Source organism: Patiria miniata, unplaced genomic scaffold, assembly GCF_015706575.1.
Source record: "Patiria miniata isolate m_02_andy unplaced genomic scaffold, ASM1570657v1 HiC_scaffold_1, whole genome shotgun sequence".
NCBI lineage: Eukaryota > Metazoa > Echinodermata > Asteroidea > Valvatida > Asterinidae > Patiria > Patiria miniata.
Window position 1 is genome coordinate 9919814 of NW_024037047.1, and position 18073 is coordinate 9937886.

Genomic DNA, 18073 nt, shown 5'->3' on the forward strand with positions numbered 1-18073 from the left:
ATATATGCTGTGTATGCTCTGGACAACTGTTTGACCACTTGTACTTTGATTTGTGTAGTCAATATCTACAGCTATTCTAATATATTAACCATTGGATTGACATCAGTCAATAGTCTTACAGGAGTGACTAATTGACAAACGAACACATTGAGGTCTTACCATGAGTCTGATTGTCCGAGCTGTGACTGAGTTGAATGTATGCTGGTACTGTGCCTGCATATGCTTCACTAACAGCTCAAAAGCAAGAACACAATGATTGGATGGTAGACGATACAACTTAGACTGGAATCAAGCGAAAAGAGAAAACATGTTCATCAGACTACCGGCCCTTGTGTGATGGACTAAAATGAGGAAATAGTTACAAATTAAACTTAGTTCCAAAAATGCGAAGAAGTTGAGAATTAAGGGTGTCTGTATGTTTCGCCAAGTTCGCGCAAAGACTATAGTTGACCAATGGTTAACTATCATCTGCCCGAACTCTGTCTAGTTGACGATGGTTGACTACGCTAGTCCACTATTTGGAACTAGACTACTGGGGTTGGTTGCTTCGCTGGTAACCAATAGCCGCGCGCATTCATAACGCTAGCAGAGAGCCAGGATCCACAAGTTTGCAATGACATTTTGACCAGCGTTTGACTAGAGACGTTCGCACGTTGCTACCAGTGCGCAGGCGTAAGGTACGTCACAAATCAACCACTAGTTGACTAATGGTCCTTGCCCGAACTTGGCCACGTATTGGGAAAATTTGTCTAATTCCATTCAACTGACCTACCTCCATTTGCGGCTTATCCACGCCTCTTAGACAACCCTATGGAAGTTTGTATGTTAAGATTTGTTTGTCTCAGATTTTGCGCATTCTGTGTCCATTTGTATATCATGAATTGGACAATATTTCACAAGCTGCATTTGTGCGATTCTCCCGCGATAGATTAATTCTCATATTCATCCTTCATATCAGTCCAAATCCCTCAATTTTTAACAGTATATATTTTGGAGAAATCGGGTAATGTCACACAGTAACAGCTTGAAAATGTTTGGTTTGAATTTCAACTGACCCTGAAGAGCTCCATGAGACTGAGCACAGCTGCTTTGATATCTACAAGATCTTCATCTGTCTCAGCGACTCTCTGATGCGGGACAAGATTCTTGGATGTATCAGTTGGCTCTAAGGTGATACCAAGACTTGCTTCGGTGTGCATGGGTCTCATGACAACCTAAGGTACAATTGTTGAGAAGTATAAAAATCACTCAGGATATTCATGATTCTTGTGAGATGATTATGTTGATGATGGTGATTGTGATGATGAAGGTGATAATACTGTGGTGACTGGCATTCAACAATGCCCTGAAAATTGATGTTCCGGATTTAAAGAACTACAAACCACGTTGTCTAAGGACCACACACTGCTATCATAGTCATGATGCCAATGCTCCGAACGAAAAAAAAACCAATGTTATTCTGTCATTTAATATTCTTAAGGAGTAGTTTGAAAGATGCAAAGAAATGGGCAAGACAGTTTTTGCAGAGAGGGCTATTATGGATTCTTCAGTCTGTTGCCAATTTCAGCTCTTATAGTATTTCTTTGGCCCGCCATGTACACGATTGTGATATTGAAGGTAATGATAAAAATGACAATGGTGACAAGGACAGACATGGCAATGACAATGATGTATAAAAGACGACAATGTAATGGAATTGACAACGATGATGACAGATATAACTTCAATGACAAGGTTGATGACCCTTGGGACACTGGTACCACCCACCTTCTGTATAATGTCCAGTATGTCCACACAGCGATGAGTTTGGCAAACTTGAGCCACGTCCATCAAAAGATGAACAGCAGCTTGACGGACGACAGGGTCGGGATCCTCAGAGATGTGGCCAAGCTGAGGCAAGACAACCATCTCAATCAAGTCATCCTGAAAACAAATACAAGCCAGTTACAACAATTCATGCTAAACGTACAAAAGATAATCAGACAACTTGTCAACACAGCATTGAAGCCACTTATTAGTAATTCAGGTAAGGAAAAAAAACTTCAGTAATTGCTGGTCATGAACAAAATCATTCAGTACTGCCCCATGTCCTCTGAATATGTGCTCATAACAAGGGGCAGTCAAACAAAGAGTTGAGTAGAGTTGTTCCTTGACCCTCTCCTGCACCAAGGTTTATTTCCAGGCTCTCTGGTTTTCCTCCCTCTACCCACATGACTTTCAATTTCTGGTTTTGCTTCAAGATCAGACATGGGATGTATGGCACAGGCTAGGGTGCCTTTACATGCCTTTGCCCTGACCACGTTGTAGCTGCATCCCTAGCAATTCAGGTTCAGCTGCGAGTAAGGATGATTAGCCCCCAAATTATTATCATTATTAAACCAGTCAATGGAGGTTAATATTGTTAAGCCTTTCTTGTACCTCATACAGGTGACTTGTGGAGCTGAGAACTGATGACAAGACGCGCAGTGCTGCTTCCCTGATTGCTGTACGGTCTTCAGTTCTGAAATAACTATCCATCAATCCTTGAAGGTTCTGAATCCAATCAACTTTGGTAGGATGGATGGACTGGGCTCGGAATGACACCAATGTCAGGACGGAACTCTCCTGACAAAAACATTGCAAGGTCAGATTTAAACATCACAATAAATTCTGTCTGTAAAAATAAACTTAATAGAGTGAGAAAAAAAATTGGGGGGGGGGGAGATGTATATCACATCTTTTCATGGGTATCAAAATATTTTTCATGAAAGAAATCGGAAAACGACTTGAATTGATTCTGTGTAGGAATTGTTGAGGGCAGAGTTTGGCCAACTCATGAGAACCAAGCAGCACATCAAATGCCTGCAAAGCTCAATTGTGTACATGTCCAAAAGTGCATCAAATGTACACAACTCATAGCATCTTTATGAGAGAAAAACAGTAATGCAAGTAGCAAAGTGGTAGACAGAGTGAGTACAGACAGGCAGAACTGATTACATATCATGGCTTACCGGTCTAATGTTAGCAAACTCCTCAACAATACCAAACAGCCTGGAAGCAGAACCACTGAATGATTTACTCTCATGAAGCAGCTCGGTTGTCGTCAACAGATCGTGAAGATCATCAGGCAAAAGCTCATGGGTAGAATAGATCTTATTTAAAAGAAACAACACATCTATCTTCAACATCAGAGGTATCTTTTAATAGAAAACAGCCTGCCATTTTTATGCAGAACTTTTAAAACCTTTTTGGCATTAGGATTAGGGCTCCCTCTCACGAAAAATAAAACATAACCAGTTACATTGCCAGTATTTTTACTGATATAAGTTGAGCCCCAATGTACAAATGTAAATTGAGCTGAAATGTACTAATTTTGGTTGAATATGGGCTCTTAATTCGAGGTCTGATGGGATCACTTATAATATCTCAGACTGCTTTATTTATTTTGAGGAAAACACAGGCAAATCCAAGTTACCTGTATGTTTCTGAAGAGGTCCTCAATAATGTCCAGCACAATGTCCCAAGTGACAGGCTGCATGTCCTTGCCATATTTCTTGACCAATCGCTGAAGGGAAAGAGTCACTTCATATGCTACTGTGGGATGCTTGCAACGTAAAGCCTTCAAGAAAAAAAGTGGTCAAATCCAATTTTTAGATCCATAGTGGCTATTCAGAATAACCAATGGTTTATATTTTGAATATGTTTTGACCCACCAACCCACCCCAAAATGCTGAATGACTATTCAATGTAATCTATACACTCAAGAACAACAGCCTCAAATGAAACAGATATTTGGGATCAATGCTCTCCCAGCTCAGGAGTTTTCAATGGACTATCCGGGCTTCCAGCATGCAACTTTTTAGCTGAAACAGAAGTAATTGCCAAGCACTCCAAACTTTGTACAATGTTTTTGCAGAGTCTGAAAGTGTTGTAGATCCAGAGGGGATCTAGCACATAACATGCTGCAGAACATGCTGCACTAATAATCTCCAATTCAAGCCTGTTTCACCATTGAGTGAATGCCTTTATGTTCTGGACTTTGTTGAGCTGCCGTATCGGCCTACGTGCGTTGTACAAAAAAAAACGACCATTACCAATTTGTATTAAAATCTACCTTAATGTTTATGCTAAACCCAACCTCTTCCCAAGATGCTAAAAGGGTCACTCACACGTTCCCCCCACCAATCTATCGTTTGAAGTAGGTGGACAATCGAGACACGGAGGTCGACTATGGAAACAAGGTTCACCAATGAAAACTAAACAGCACAAACATGACAGACATGACAGACAATCTTGAAGAGGCCGCCGCCTTCTTTTTCTTTTTTTTCTATTACTTTAATTGAAAATTGAATTTTGATTTTCAGTTATTTCTCTTTACCCACCTACCCACTATTTCAAAGATGAAACAAATGAAGATTGATTATTCCGAATGGCCCCTTAGGGACTGGTGATAAACTGCCCCTCTTAATAGAATGCCTCACCCCTTCCCCTGCTTGTCAATACCTTACCTTCTCCCCTGCTAGTCAATACCTTACCCCCTCCCCTGCTAGTCAATGCCTCACCCCTCCCCTGCTAGTCAATGCCTCAACCCCTTCCCTGCTAGTCAATGCCTCACCCCTCCCCTGCTAGTCAATACCTTACCCCCTCCCCTGCTAGTCAATACCTTACCCCCTCCCCTGCTAGTCAATACCTTACCCCCTCCCCTGCTAGTCAATACCTCACCCCTCCCCTGCTAGTCAATACCTCATCCCTCCCATGCTAGTCAATACTTAACCTCCTCCCCTGCTAGTCAATGCCTCACCCCCTCCCCTGCTAGTCAATGCCTCACCCCCTCCCCTGCTAGTCAATGCCTCACCCCCTCCCCTGCTAATCAATGCCTCACCCCTTCCCTGCTAGTCAATGCCTCACCCCTCCCCTGCTAGTCAATACCTCATCCCTCCCATGCTAGTCAATACTTAACCTCCTCCCCTGCTAGTCAATGCCTCACCCCCTCCCCTGCTAGTCAATGCCTCACCCCCCCCCCCCCGCTAGTCAATGCCTCACCCCTTCCCTGCTAGTCAATGCCTCACCCCCTTCCCTGCTAGTCAATGCCTCACCCCTTCCCTGCTAGTCAATGCCTCACCCCCCCCCCCCGCTAGTCAATGCCTCACCCCTTCCCTGCTAGTCAATGCCTCACCCCTTCCCTGCTAGTCAATGCCTCACCCCCTTCCCTGCTAGTCAATGCCTCACCCCCCCCCCCCCCGCTAGTCAATGCCTCACCCCTTCCCTGCTAGTCAATGCCTCACCCCCTTCCCTGCTAGTCAATGCCTCACCCCCCCCCCCCCCCCCCCCCCCCCCCCCCCCCCCCCGCTAGTCAATGCCTCACCCCTTCCCTGCTAGTCAATGCCTCACCCCTTCCCTGCTAGTCAATGCCTCAACCCCTTCCCTGCTAGTCAATGCCTCACCCCTCCCCTGCTAGTCAATACCTTACCCCCTCCCTGCTAGTCAATGCCTCACCCCTCCCCTGCTAGCCAATATCTAACCTCCTCCCCTGCTAGTCAATGTGATTGTTACCTTCAGGAATGATGGTAGGACAGAGGTGAAGTTGTGTTTGAGTGACTGCACTCTCATTGATCCCCAACGTGCCATACCAACGTAGAACACTGCTCCTCTGAGTAGAATTACATCGCCTTGGTTCTGCCTGTAGTCACCCCCTTCCCTGCTAGTCAATGCCTCACCCCCCCCCCCCCCCCCCGCTAGTCAATGCCTCACCCCCCTCCCCCCCGCTAGTCAATGCCTCACCCCTTCCCTGCTAGTCAATGCCTCACCCCTTCCCTGCTAGTCAATGCCTCACCCCCTTCCCTGCTAGTCAATGCCTCACCCCTCCCCCGCTAGTCAATGCCTCACCCCTTCCCTGCTAGTCAATGCCTCACCCCTCCCATGCTAGTCAATACCTTACCCCCTCCCCTGCTAGTCAATACCTCATCCCTCCCATGCTAGTCAATACTTAACCTCCTCCCCTGCTAGTCAATGCCTCACCCCCCACCTCCCCCCCCGCTAGTCAATGCCTCACCCCTTCCCTGCTAATCAATGCCTCACCCCTTCCCTGCTAGTCAATGCCTCACCCCTTCCCTGCTAGTCAATACCTTACCCCCTCCCCTGATAGTCAATACCTCATCCCTCCCATGCTAGTCAATACCTTACCCCCTCCCCTGCTAGTCAATGCCTCACCCCCTCCCCTGCTAGTCAATGCCTCACCCCTTCCCTGCTAGTCAATACCTTACCCCCTCCCCTGATAGTCAATACCTCAACCCTCCCATGCTAGTCAATACCTTACCCCCTCCCCTGATAGTCAATGCCTCACCCCCTCCCCTGCTAGTCAATGCCTCACCCCTCCCCTGCTAATCAATGCCTCACCCCTTCCCTGCTAGTCAATGCCTCACCCCTTCCCTGCTAGTCAATGCCTCATCCCTCCCATGCTAGTCAATGCCTCACCCCTCCCATGCTAGTCAATACCTTACCCCCTCTCCTGCTAGTCAATGCCTCACCCCTCCCCTGCTAGCCAATATCTAACCTCCTCCCCTGCTAGTCAATGTGATTGTTACCTTCAGGAATGATGGTAGGACAGAGGTGAAGTTGTGTTTGAGTGACTGCACTCTCATTGATCCCCAACGTGCCATACCAACGTAGAACACTGCTCCTCTGAGTAGAATTACATCGCCTTGGTTCTGCCTGTAGTCAGGAGATGGAAGTCTTAGGTTTGAAATGCAAATGATGACAAGTTAGACTACTCACAGAATGAGCCAAAAACAAGAAATCACACATTACTTCTCAAGAACAGATTATCCAGAATCCATGCCTAGAAAGACAGATTTACAGATAAGACAGACAAGTGATCCGCATATTGCATGTGTTGCAGTTGTGCATTTTAAATAGATGATCTTTGACCTCCACTTTCTGAAGACTTGTGATGAACCCCCACCCAAGGATAACTCCATCCCAAGTTGCTTGTAAATCCATCAAATTCTATAGCAGATTTGAACAATAATCTCTAATGACCCAAACATGACCTTTGACATAAAAATGTGTGCACAGGAATGGCTCCCAGCATAGATGACATAATTCGAGTTCCGTTTGTGAAAATACATTAAGAACTTAGATGAACAAGCTGTATCTCACCCATTCTCCATGATACTACACATTGTATAGATTGCACTGTGACCTAGATGAGTTCCGAACAGATTTCGCATCAACTGTAAAACAAAAACAAATTTATCAAAATGTCATGTTTTGGTGCGATAGCACTGAGTATCTCTTCATTTTAGCAACTGAAACAATAGCAGAATCTGGCAACCAGAATTAGAAGCTGTTACTGCATTGGTGTCTCGCTCACGCGCATACTGCATGTGTTTTTAAAGACAAGGCCTGCGTGCATATTGGTATTCTATTGGGTCCCAGGAGCCTGAAGTGCATGCATACTACCTTAGTGCGACTAGCATGAGCCTGGTGCCACTGCACAAAATGGCTGCTGCAGAATAGTCTACAGATAACCTTGATGTGTGCGCCCGAAAAATGTCCTTGTCTTTAATCTCCACGATCCCAATTTAGAATTTCCCTTCTTGAAAAATGTCAATGGTTTTTAAAACTATAGTTGTACAATAAAAGCACACCTTCCAACTGGCCTGAGCAAATTCCTGCACTCCAACCGTCCTACACAGTGCTGTCACAAAGTTGTAGAGTGCATCTGTAGGTAGACAGCTATAACAAACCACAGCTTCCAAGACCTTCAAAGACTGCTCAATGTCATATTCACGACCTGTACGACTACACACTGTACACGTATGCCTTGAGAGACAAAATGAGAATGTCTTGTTATGGCTTCAAACTAAAGTCAAGTACATACAACTGCTGCTGTTGTCATACTGCATCTTAATTCATGGAGCTATCAAGCAGATATTTTTCTTGACAAAAGAAGTATAAGTTAGTTGAAGGCCAGCGAATTACAAAAGTAACACTTTCGCTGGTGACCTGTTTGGTTTTTCAGCAAAGCACGTTTGAGCCCAGCTAAGCACGTTTGAGCTCAGCTAAGCATGTTTGAGCCCAGCTAAGCACGTTTGAGCCCTGCTAAGCATGTTTGAGCCCAGCTAAGCATGTTTGAGCCCAGCTAAGCATGTTTGAGCCCAGCTAAGCATGTTTGAGCCTGGCTAATTCTGGGGCTTTGCAGCTCAACTAGAGTCTTCTAAAAGAGAATCCAATTGAGACATACCTTACAAGTCCAGACACAATGTGGTCATCAAGGTAACAGGAGTTGAACTTGAAGACATTGACAAGAAGACCTAAAAACTCAGCAGTCCTGGTGGGTAGGAATATAATAGTTCCGTTTGTTTGCATAAAAAAAATGCTTCAACAGACCGTGGATTATTTTTGGGGTGGGGGTGGGGGGGGGGGGGGGGGGCGGGGTGTTAGTCTATGGAATATCCCCTTGCAGGGCAAGGGTCTATGATATGCGAGCAGATTCAATGATTAATTATGTAAAACAAGACAGTGTCTTGACCATGAGATTCTGACAATTCAGTGGGCCCCTTCTTTCTCGGGTCTTCAGAAACCCGTTGTTTTACAGAAACATGGCATTCAATTTTACCAATCAACAGCTTAGTCCATATTTCTGATCGAAATGATGTCACAGTTTCTAAAGTCTGATTACGACTGGCTAGCGCACGAGGTTGCATAAAATTTGCATGTTATGATATATCAAACTTGCAACCGTGGCTCTGCACACGTGAATGTCTGATCCTCAGACAAGAGGGTGGGGGGGGGGGTGTGTTGATTTACTAGCTCCGTAAATTCGGTCAGGATTCCAATTTATTACTCAAGCATTACTTCCCAAGTTACAGAGACACAAATGCATCACATTGTGTAGGACTTACATGCCATAACTGATAACATCAGGCATCCAGGCCAATAGGAATGGTCCCATGTCCTCCTCAAAGTGAAGCAGGTTTTTACCATTGGCGCTGAGTGACTTCAAGACATCCAATCTAAATTGGTGATCACAAACACTGATTCAGGAAACCCTGTAAATTCATTCAATACAGTGTTTGCCCTACCCAAATCCCCGTACACATACATGTATCATCATCCTACACTGTCCCTCTATCTTCACTCAATACAGGTGTGAGCTGTACTCTTGTTGTAGTAAGTGGTACCTTTGAGGCAGATCTTCAAAGATTGAGTGCTTCTTGATAACCTCGAAGAATACTGCCCTCATGAGCTCAAGCCTTTCATTCTATAAATTTGAGACAAGAAAGTAACAAAAGAAAGAAGTATTTACTCATTTTATTTGTTTATTACTATTTATTATAATTATTTATCTATTTCTGGTAATGAACCAAAGATTCCTCATACATGTATGCACTCCAGGCACTGTAGCTTGCATACCTGAAGAACCATGTAGAGAGGAGACAGTGAGAAGAAATTAGAGTTTTAGAGGTGGGAGGAAAACACCAGATGAATATTCAGGGGAGAACCCACCGAACCAGGTAGGGACTGAAAACCCAATCCACATGTGGACCATGACAGGATTCGAACCCCGTCACAGCGATGGAAGGCGAGGAAAGGTACTTCTACGCCAACCTGACTCCCAAATGAGATCATTTGTTTTTCAACCGACGGAAAGACTAACGTAGTTGATGCCTTTAATCCCATTTAGGATTTAAAAAAAATGCAAATATGCACTCTGTCATAAATCAATGCTACTTCAGTGTTATTTGATTTTTGTTGGCACAAGGCAAGGAAAATATTGATTTTGTGCTCACCTGACCAACAATGATACATTTCATAAATGTCAACATGAGGTGTCTGTGTTCCATTGGAACCTGAGGCTCCAGGAAATCTGCTGTTGCTGCCCACAGAGCTTCAATCCCATTCTGATAATGGAAAAAACACATAAATTAATTTAAATGGCCACAATATTCAATACAGGATTTAAAAAAAACCCAAATTTGCATTTATCTTACCGTTCAAATGTACAAATTGGTTAATCTGGATCACCAAACTTGGTGTATGACGTCATAGAAAATTCTGGACAGAATGTCTATGTTAAACTGGCCTTCCATACAGTAAGGTATGACAAGCAAAAAAAAAAAAATGTTGGAAAGTCAATTCAATAACATTGATTTTGAACTGTGCTGTTTAATTAAAGGGTCCAAAAAAAGAATGGTTTCGAAAACTCAGAGACAACTCACATCTTCCAGTCTTTTGGTCGTCACCAATTCACATAGATCTCTTACTGCTTTGACCCTTTGACTGAACGGACTCTCCCTGTGAATCTCCTAAAAAATAAAATAAAAAAAGCCCACAACAGCAATGTCAAAACTGATGTCGCAAATTTTCAAATCCATGAAAATAAAACATCAAACTTCTTTTGGGTCAATTCTGGTTCGTTTAGAACACAAAAGATGAAAGACACACCTTGAGTAGAGCTGGAGTAATGAGGAACTCCTCAAATCTGGACTCGGTTGCTACATTGGGAATGTTAGCACTTTCCTTCCTGCGGAAGATGCTGGTAATCCTCTGCTTGAAGCTTTCTTTGGAAGCTGGACGAGCCATTGAGAAGTTTAACACACAGGCTCACAAAAGACTGAACAACAAATTAAGGATACACAAATTATGCACAGCAATGAATTAAAAAATTGTGACTCGAGTCGGACTCGAGTTGAGTAATTGACTTGAGTCATTACAGCTCTGCCTAGACCAGCCAACTTGTCCCATTATGCCAGGGTTTGTTTGAAAGGATTGAAGCTTTTTAAACAAATATGTATAATTTTTTGTTCAAATTTGTTGTTCAGATTTGTTCATTGTTTGTTCAAATTTGCTGTTCTCATCAAATCAAATTTACAACCATTTTTGCAGAATTCTGCCCGAAATCTGCCCAAAAAAAATCCATTCTTTCAAATTTTCTGTCAAACTCGTTTTTTTTTACAAAATTCTGACAAAGTTAGCCGAAAATGGGCAAAAACGGTCACCTTGGTACACATGCACCATTACATGTACATGTATACACACATATTGCACATCATGATTCAATCCGCGGGATACGGCGTGGTATGATACGTCCGGGAATTTGACTATGAATATGCATGTATTTGGGGTAATTATGCAACATATAATGCGCGCTACATACATCAGGCAAACAGATGTGCGCGCATTACACAACCAATAGCAAGTACCCTAGACGTTGTTCTGACAGGTTCGTGGGTGACATTGGTTGGTCGTGATAGCGCCCTCTCGCGGTGGCCGTTTATAGCACGGTGGCCGGTTATCGGCGTAGCAAACAAGATCAACGTCTAGCCCCTAGACTAAGCATTCATTCTATGGTCCCCGTATCCTGAGTGCGATTCCATTACGGCGCGATGCATCGATAATGATAATGAGTAGACTGGATCACGTTTGTAAATACATGTTCATTTCGAACGATAATAGGGAGTCGGGAACTAGGGCAGATTTTATGGACGGAAACCGGTTCAAGCTACATGTAGTTCCCGACTCCCTTTCATCGTTCAAAATGCATTTGTGTTTACTAACGTGATCCAGCATGTCCAGTCTGCTCATTATCATAATTGATGCATCGCGCCTGCTCGGTTGCATCGCATGCTCTCGGTAACGGAATTGCACTCGGGATACGGGGACCATCGAATGAACGCTGGGCATGAGGACCACATCGTAATTCAAACACGAGTCGGAAATTTAACGTGTTCACGGTCGCGAGGGGAGCTCTCGGAATTGAACATGAAATTTCACTTTTCATCCGGATCGTAAGTAAACTTCAGTACAACCATCTTAATTATCGATGTCCACTTGGACCTCAGGTGGCGTATCTAGTAATTTGGAGGCCGTTTTGCGAGTAAAAAACTGATGTTTTTGTTGGGCAATGTTGGGTTTTTGGGTCAATGACAGAATTGTGTTGTTCGGCATATAACCATTAGCTTGGACCCCACTATCGCCAAACCATGTCCGAATGTTAAAAAGGCGATAAGTTGAGTCCAAGTTACTCGGACTAGTAATTTGTCATGTTTGTAGGTCATTTTAAGGGTGAAATCTGATGTTTTTGTTGGGCAATGTTGGGTTTTTGGGTCAATGACAGAATCGTGTTGCTCAGCATATATGGATTTGAGCACAACTATAGAATACAGGGCCACTCCACTCTACATCCGCGACTCCGTATGAATGCGTGGAGCCGTGGAGCCGCAGTCGACCTACCTCTGAGAATTGCGCCCTCTACCGGCGCGTGACTCTGCGACTCCAAGGCTCCGCGCCTCCATGGCTCCAAGGCTTCGCGTCTCCCCTGTAGTCCTAGGATCATTCATATTGATATCCTACCGCTGAGATTTGCGCCCTCTACCGGCACGCGACTCCGCAACTCCGCGCCTCCAAGGCTCCAAGCCTCCATTAATATGGATATCGATGCTTCGTTCTCAAACAAAATGTAGTCCTACATGTAGGATCATTCATATGGATATCCCACCGCCGAGAATTGCACCCTCTACTGGCGCACGACTCAGCGACTCCGCGCCTCCCCAGCTCCGCGGCTCCGAGCCTCCATTAATATTGATATGGATGCTTCGTTCTCAGAAAAATGTAGTCCTTGGATCATTCATATGGATATCCCACCGCCGAGAATTGCGCCCTCTACCGGCGCGCGACTCCGCGCCTCCAAGGCTTCTTGGCTCCGAGCCTCCAGACAGTGCCCCGTCACAAGCGTGCCCTATCTTCCTTGAGAAAACAAGTGCATTCGCTGTACTAAGCACTTTTTGCGCGTCTGCATATTATTGTACTTTATGCCCACTGACCCCAGTCTCGATCCAAGGCTCCAAGTACATAAAAAAACCTTGCTTTCACGTGGCCCTGCATTCTATAGTTACTCCCGGATTTGCTTGGACCCATCACCAGACCATGTCCGAATGCTAAAACTAGTAAAAAGGCAATAGGCTAAGTTGGGTCCAAGTAGTTACTCGGACTACATTTTTGCAGTGACTGACCTTCATTGAGATGATATGTGAAGAAAAAAAGCAGCGTCAGGTTGCAACATTCGGTAATCCTAGCTGGAGTTACCCAACCCTAAATTTTATCATTATATGTTGTCATTTAGGGCTGGAGGACACTTTTCACGTAAACCAGCAGCGTTGGCAGGTCCCAAAAAAAATTGCGAAAAATGTTCAATTTTGTCCCTGTTACACACTAATTGCAACTGCAACTCACCCCAAATGGAATAACCATTACACAGGTCCTTGAAGTAAAAAACGATCCACGATGAAGATTCAGCCTACAATTGCAGTGAAAAAAGGAGGAATAACCTCTAAGGCCAAAAAAAAAAGTCTCCGGTTTCTGGTATGCGCGCGCGTCGCCGTAGCCATGCGCGTCGGCAAAATAAAAAGTTTTTTTTTCAATGAAAGATGATGTCTCAAAACCGCCAAACTCACTGGTTTGACTGGAATCCTGCTTCTGCACAATTTTAACGTGTTTTTAGATGGGGTTATGATCGAGAATAAGCTTTATATGGCCTCTCTGCACTCCCATATATTTGCACTAAGTTTAGTCGGGCACCATTTGCAATCATCAGCCGACATTTGAAGCAAAAAAGTCAGGTAAAAAAACAAAAAAAGCCGCGTCGCCACACCACTTTTTGGACAAGCTCCATACCAGAAACCGGAGACTTATTTTTTTTGGCATAACCTGACAACCTTGCAGGCATGGCGAGGACTGCAATTGGTTTGTGCACAAAAGAAAAATTGTGTACAATGAATGGCGGTCGATTACCATGCACAGCGCGCTGGTACTAGTCGTTTTTGCCGGCTGCGCTGGCTGTTGGCACATGACGTTACGCGGAAGCGTAACACCCGATGACTGTTTCTTGGAACTAATATGAAGTTTACCACTCGCATCACAGCGGCGGTACTGGAACGGCAACCGATAGTGCATGAAACAGTCATCGGGTGTTACCCTCTATTAAGAGGGTGAGTGTATTTTTAAAGCATAAATGAACTGGGTCTGAAGTCGCAATGTGGAAATCACTTTCAAAATTTCGCCGACTCAGGTTCCAAGATGGCGGCTGTGTGGCCTATGTTTACGGAGGCAGTCCAGTAAACTGGCCACATTTATGGGGCTAGGGTAACTCCAGCTATCTCTTTACCGTTTTTTGGGGGGTCTTTTTGTCCTCGTGTGGGTATGTGCACTATGCTACTGTGACGCCGTCACCAAAGTATGGCAAATCGGTGGAGCGTTTGTATGGAGGGGTACCAGTAATTCAACGCTCCACTCAGTATAGCCCCATAAATGTGGCCTATTTACTGGACTGCCTCCGTAAACTGTTTCATGCACTATTGGTTGCGGTTCCAGTACCAAAGCTGTGATGCGAGTGGTAAACCTCATATTAGTGCATGAAACAGTCAACGGGTGTTACGCTTCCGCGTGACGTCATGCGCCAACAGCCAGCGCAGCCAGTAAAAACGAGTAGTTGACAGCGATCGCTCTCTGTGCCTATTAATCGACTGCCATTCATTGTACACAATTTTTTTTTTTGCACAAACCAATTGCGGTCCTGGCCATGCCTGAAAGGTTGTCAGGTTAGCGGTTATTCCTCCTGTTTTCACTGCAATTGTAGGCTGAATCTTCATCGTGGATCGTTTTTTACTTCAAGGACCTGTGTAATGGTTATTCCAGGCAAGTTTGGGGTGAGTTGCAGTTGCAATTAGTGTGTTACGGGGACAAAATTGAACATTTTCCAAAACTATTTGCCTATACTATCGTTTTCGAGAAAAACTCGCTCCAGCCCTAGATGACAACCCAATGATAAAACTCAGGGCTGGGTAACTCCAGCTACTAGTATATAGGCTAATCAGAAAGTGCTGCCTTTTTCAGATGTTTAATTTTTGTGAAATTTCATGTTGAAATTTTGATACGCAAACGTGTGCAAATGTATCTGGAAATTTCACGAAAAATGGACATCTGAAAAGGCAGCACTTTCTGATTAGCCTATATAGAGCCTAGAGGGTGAGAATGCTTCTATTGTTCTAAGTTCTAAAGCAAAAAAACCCTACAAAAAAGCAAGTCTAAATGTGAAAATCAAAATTTGGCAAAGTCGACACGATTTTGTACATGTGGATGTGTGGCCTATGTTAACGGAGGCAGTCCAGTAAATAGGCCACATTTATGGGGCTACACTCAGTAGAGCTAAGGCCTATGTCAATTTTGACTTTGACTTTTTTGAGTGTCATTTAGTCAACTGTTTTTGGTGAGTCTTTCCCTTCCTATATAGGATCGGGGTACTAAAAAAAGTAAGGATTACCCAACATTCTATCCCTCCTTTTAGTAAAATTTGAAATAGTTCGGAAGTAACTCACCTTAGCTTGTGCAAGGTACATGTAGGCCTCAACGAAACTTTGACTTCATGAGGGTCCTACTAAAGCGCGTCAACAAGCGTCAACAAGCGTCAACAAGTTTTAGTAGTCGTTAAGTGCGCGTCAACAAATATTTTATAGGCCTTTGAACAATAAAAACAGCTTTATATGGTAGAAAAAGCAATAATGAACATCTTCTGCATATCAATTAAAGTTAAAATTACTTAAAAAGTGGTTTTCCAGCGCGAAATCTACGACGGGTTTTTCGGTTTAGTATTGGCCGCCATCTTGTTTGAGATCTACATACTACGCATGCGTGGAGTGTACCATTCACGCATAGGGGTTTCTTTATACGATATGCTTTGCGAAACCTCGTTTGGTTTTTGCATTGGGATTTTTTGGCAGACATTGTGAACCGTGTCAGTCGGCATATTTTTCAAATAATTAGCCAAGTACCGTGACCAAGTTTTGCATAATTTATAATTGAAAACAAAAATAGTTTTCCTAATTTCCTATAAAGAAACCCCTATACGTGAATGGTACACTCCACGCATGCGTAGTACGTATATCTCAAACAAGATGGAGGCCAATACTAAACCGAAAAACCCGTCGTAGATTTCGCGCTGGAAAACCACTTTTTAAGTAATTTCAACTTTAATTGATATGCAGAAGATGTTCATTGTTGCTTTTTCTACCATATAAAGCTGTTTTTATTGTTCAAAAGCCTATAATAAATTTGTTGACGCGCACTTAACGACTACTAAAACTTGTTGACGCTTGTTGACGCTTGTTGACGCTTGTTGACGCGCTTTAGTAGGACCGCTTCATGATGCAGTTTATGGAGGCGGCCATTTTGGTTTTGACTTCCCCAACGTTTAGATCGATAGAGGGCGCTTGAGACAAACTTTGCAAAATCCCAGCCTCGACTCCAGGGGTGCGTGCTCGTTCCTTACACTAACCCCTGGCTGTGATGATGACGTAAAATACTGTGCGGGCATTTTTTTATGAGATATATTTTTCCCAAAGTTCGTTTTTACGAGATATATTTTTGCGAAGTTTGTTTTTATGAGATACATTTTCCCCAAAGTTCGTTTTTACGAGATATATTTTGTCGAAGCTCGTTTTTATGAGATATATGTTTCCCAAGTTCGTTTTTATGAGATATATTTTCCCGGTTCGTTTTTACGAGATATATTTTGTCGAAGTTCGTTTTTATGAGATACATTTTTCCCAAGTTCATTTTTATGAGATATATTTTACCTAGCCCGACTGCGTCTGGCCGTACAGTACTATCGCAAGCTCTGTATGCAGTACATGTACGGCCAGACGCTCAATGCTTCCAAAAAGACTGATTTTTTTTCCCCGCTGATGTAGCGATTTTGCTACAGATTTTTATGCGAGCGTGCTTGGGTAAGATAATGAATATGCATCATAGTTTATGACGTTTGTCGGGCGCGCGGCGCGGCTGGCCATACAAACACGAGGTCATGATCGTAACAATCTAGTGTTTGAAACGCTAGAAAACCACGTTGACTTCCATTAGGATTGTATTTGTCGCAATTAAAACCCTGTATTGTTACGGTCATTATAGCTTGATTGTTTTACCTTTTCTTATGAAATCAAATCAGTTCATGTCAAACATCATGACCAATGAGTGCACGAAAATTCGTTTTAATGTAACTTGTGAGTTGTTTCCCCAAAACGAGTTTGTTCTGCATTTCAAAATTGAATATTCAGTGATTTGTCATGATGACTGTGTGACGTTATGAGATTTAATTTCATGAGAAACCATAAAACAATGAAAAAGAGCATACCCGAAACAAATACAGTAATTTAAACGTGAAAAAAAAAACCAAATGAAAATTGAAAAGTCAACGTCCATGGAAAAATAATAATAATAATACACTGGTTGTTTGGGCAACAACCCGAGCTCACCAGGTCAAGCTATATTAAGTTGTAAGTTCAGCAAGTGATCGGTCTTGATGTCTTACATTAGGAGATTAAATTTCGTGAGAAACCGTCAAACAACTAAAAAAATTCTTTCGAGAAAAGCGCGCTGAATAAAACTAGAGGTTCGCGTTTGTTGTTACAAACGCAGAGTGGTCGGGTAGACAACCATTTCATTAGACATTGTCCAATTAAGTTATGAATATGTTTATGTCAGAAAAAAAGGACCAAGAACTTCAACATTTCCAGTACCAATTATTTTGTACAAAAAGAATGCGTCTTTTAAGGTGTGATAAATTTCAGTAAACAGTTGGGTACGCGTACAAGTTATTTCCGGTTTGATGGCGTCATCAGTCAAACAGGGAAGGGAGGACACTTGTTTATCATTAAGTAAAAATACCGCATGAAGATGTGGAAATTAAGTGTATGTAATAATAACAGCTAACTTCCAGTTTGATGATGTCACAGTATTTGGAAGCAAAAGGTCAATATTAAGTGTAACAGATGTCATTTTGGGGGGGCAAAAAACAAAGTCATGAGACAGGGATCAAATGATGGATTTAAATTAAAAAAAAAATGGTTATTGTTGAATTCTTCCTACAGTAACTTCCGGTTCTGATGACGTTATGATTATGGAACCTTGCAAATTCATTTGCGGTTGCTCACGGGATATATAGGGGCAATATATCATAAAAATTTGATTGAGGGTTTTAACATTTTAAAAGATTAAACTGTTTTCTATGTGCCGCTGGAGGGCGCCCTTTCGTGGATGA

At 43.1% G+C, this 18073-nt stretch overlaps 1 protein-coding gene across 1 annotated transcript in view; it reads right to left on the bottom strand.

The window, feature by feature from the left end:
• Positions 1 to 18073, bottom strand: part of LOC119730199 (tuberin-like) — a 58962-nt gene that overhangs the window by 25747 nt on the left and 15142 nt on the right. Inside the window, exons 3-17 of the mRNA XM_038202993.1 lie at positions 10429 to 10597; positions 10203 to 10289; positions 9774 to 9884; positions 9165 to 9244; positions 8886 to 8996; positions 8225 to 8311; positions 7629 to 7803; positions 7138 to 7211; positions 6564 to 6690; positions 3455 to 3598; positions 2991 to 3131; positions 2419 to 2604; positions 1768 to 1923; positions 1056 to 1214; positions 160 to 282 (exon numbers count right to left, since the gene is read on the bottom strand). Coding sequence (XP_038058921.1) covers positions 160 to 282; positions 1056 to 1214; positions 1768 to 1923; positions 2419 to 2604; positions 2991 to 3131; positions 3455 to 3598; positions 6564 to 6690; positions 7138 to 7211; positions 7629 to 7803; positions 8225 to 8311; positions 8886 to 8996; positions 9165 to 9244; positions 9774 to 9884; positions 10203 to 10289; positions 10429 to 10566 — 1899 coding nt within the window. The 5' untranslated portion in view covers positions 10567 to 10597. The remainder of the gene's footprint in view (positions 1 to 159; positions 283 to 1055; positions 1215 to 1767; positions 1924 to 2418; positions 2605 to 2990; positions 3132 to 3454; positions 3599 to 6563; positions 6691 to 7137; positions 7212 to 7628; positions 7804 to 8224; positions 8312 to 8885; positions 8997 to 9164; positions 9245 to 9773; positions 9885 to 10202; positions 10290 to 10428; positions 10598 to 18073) is intronic.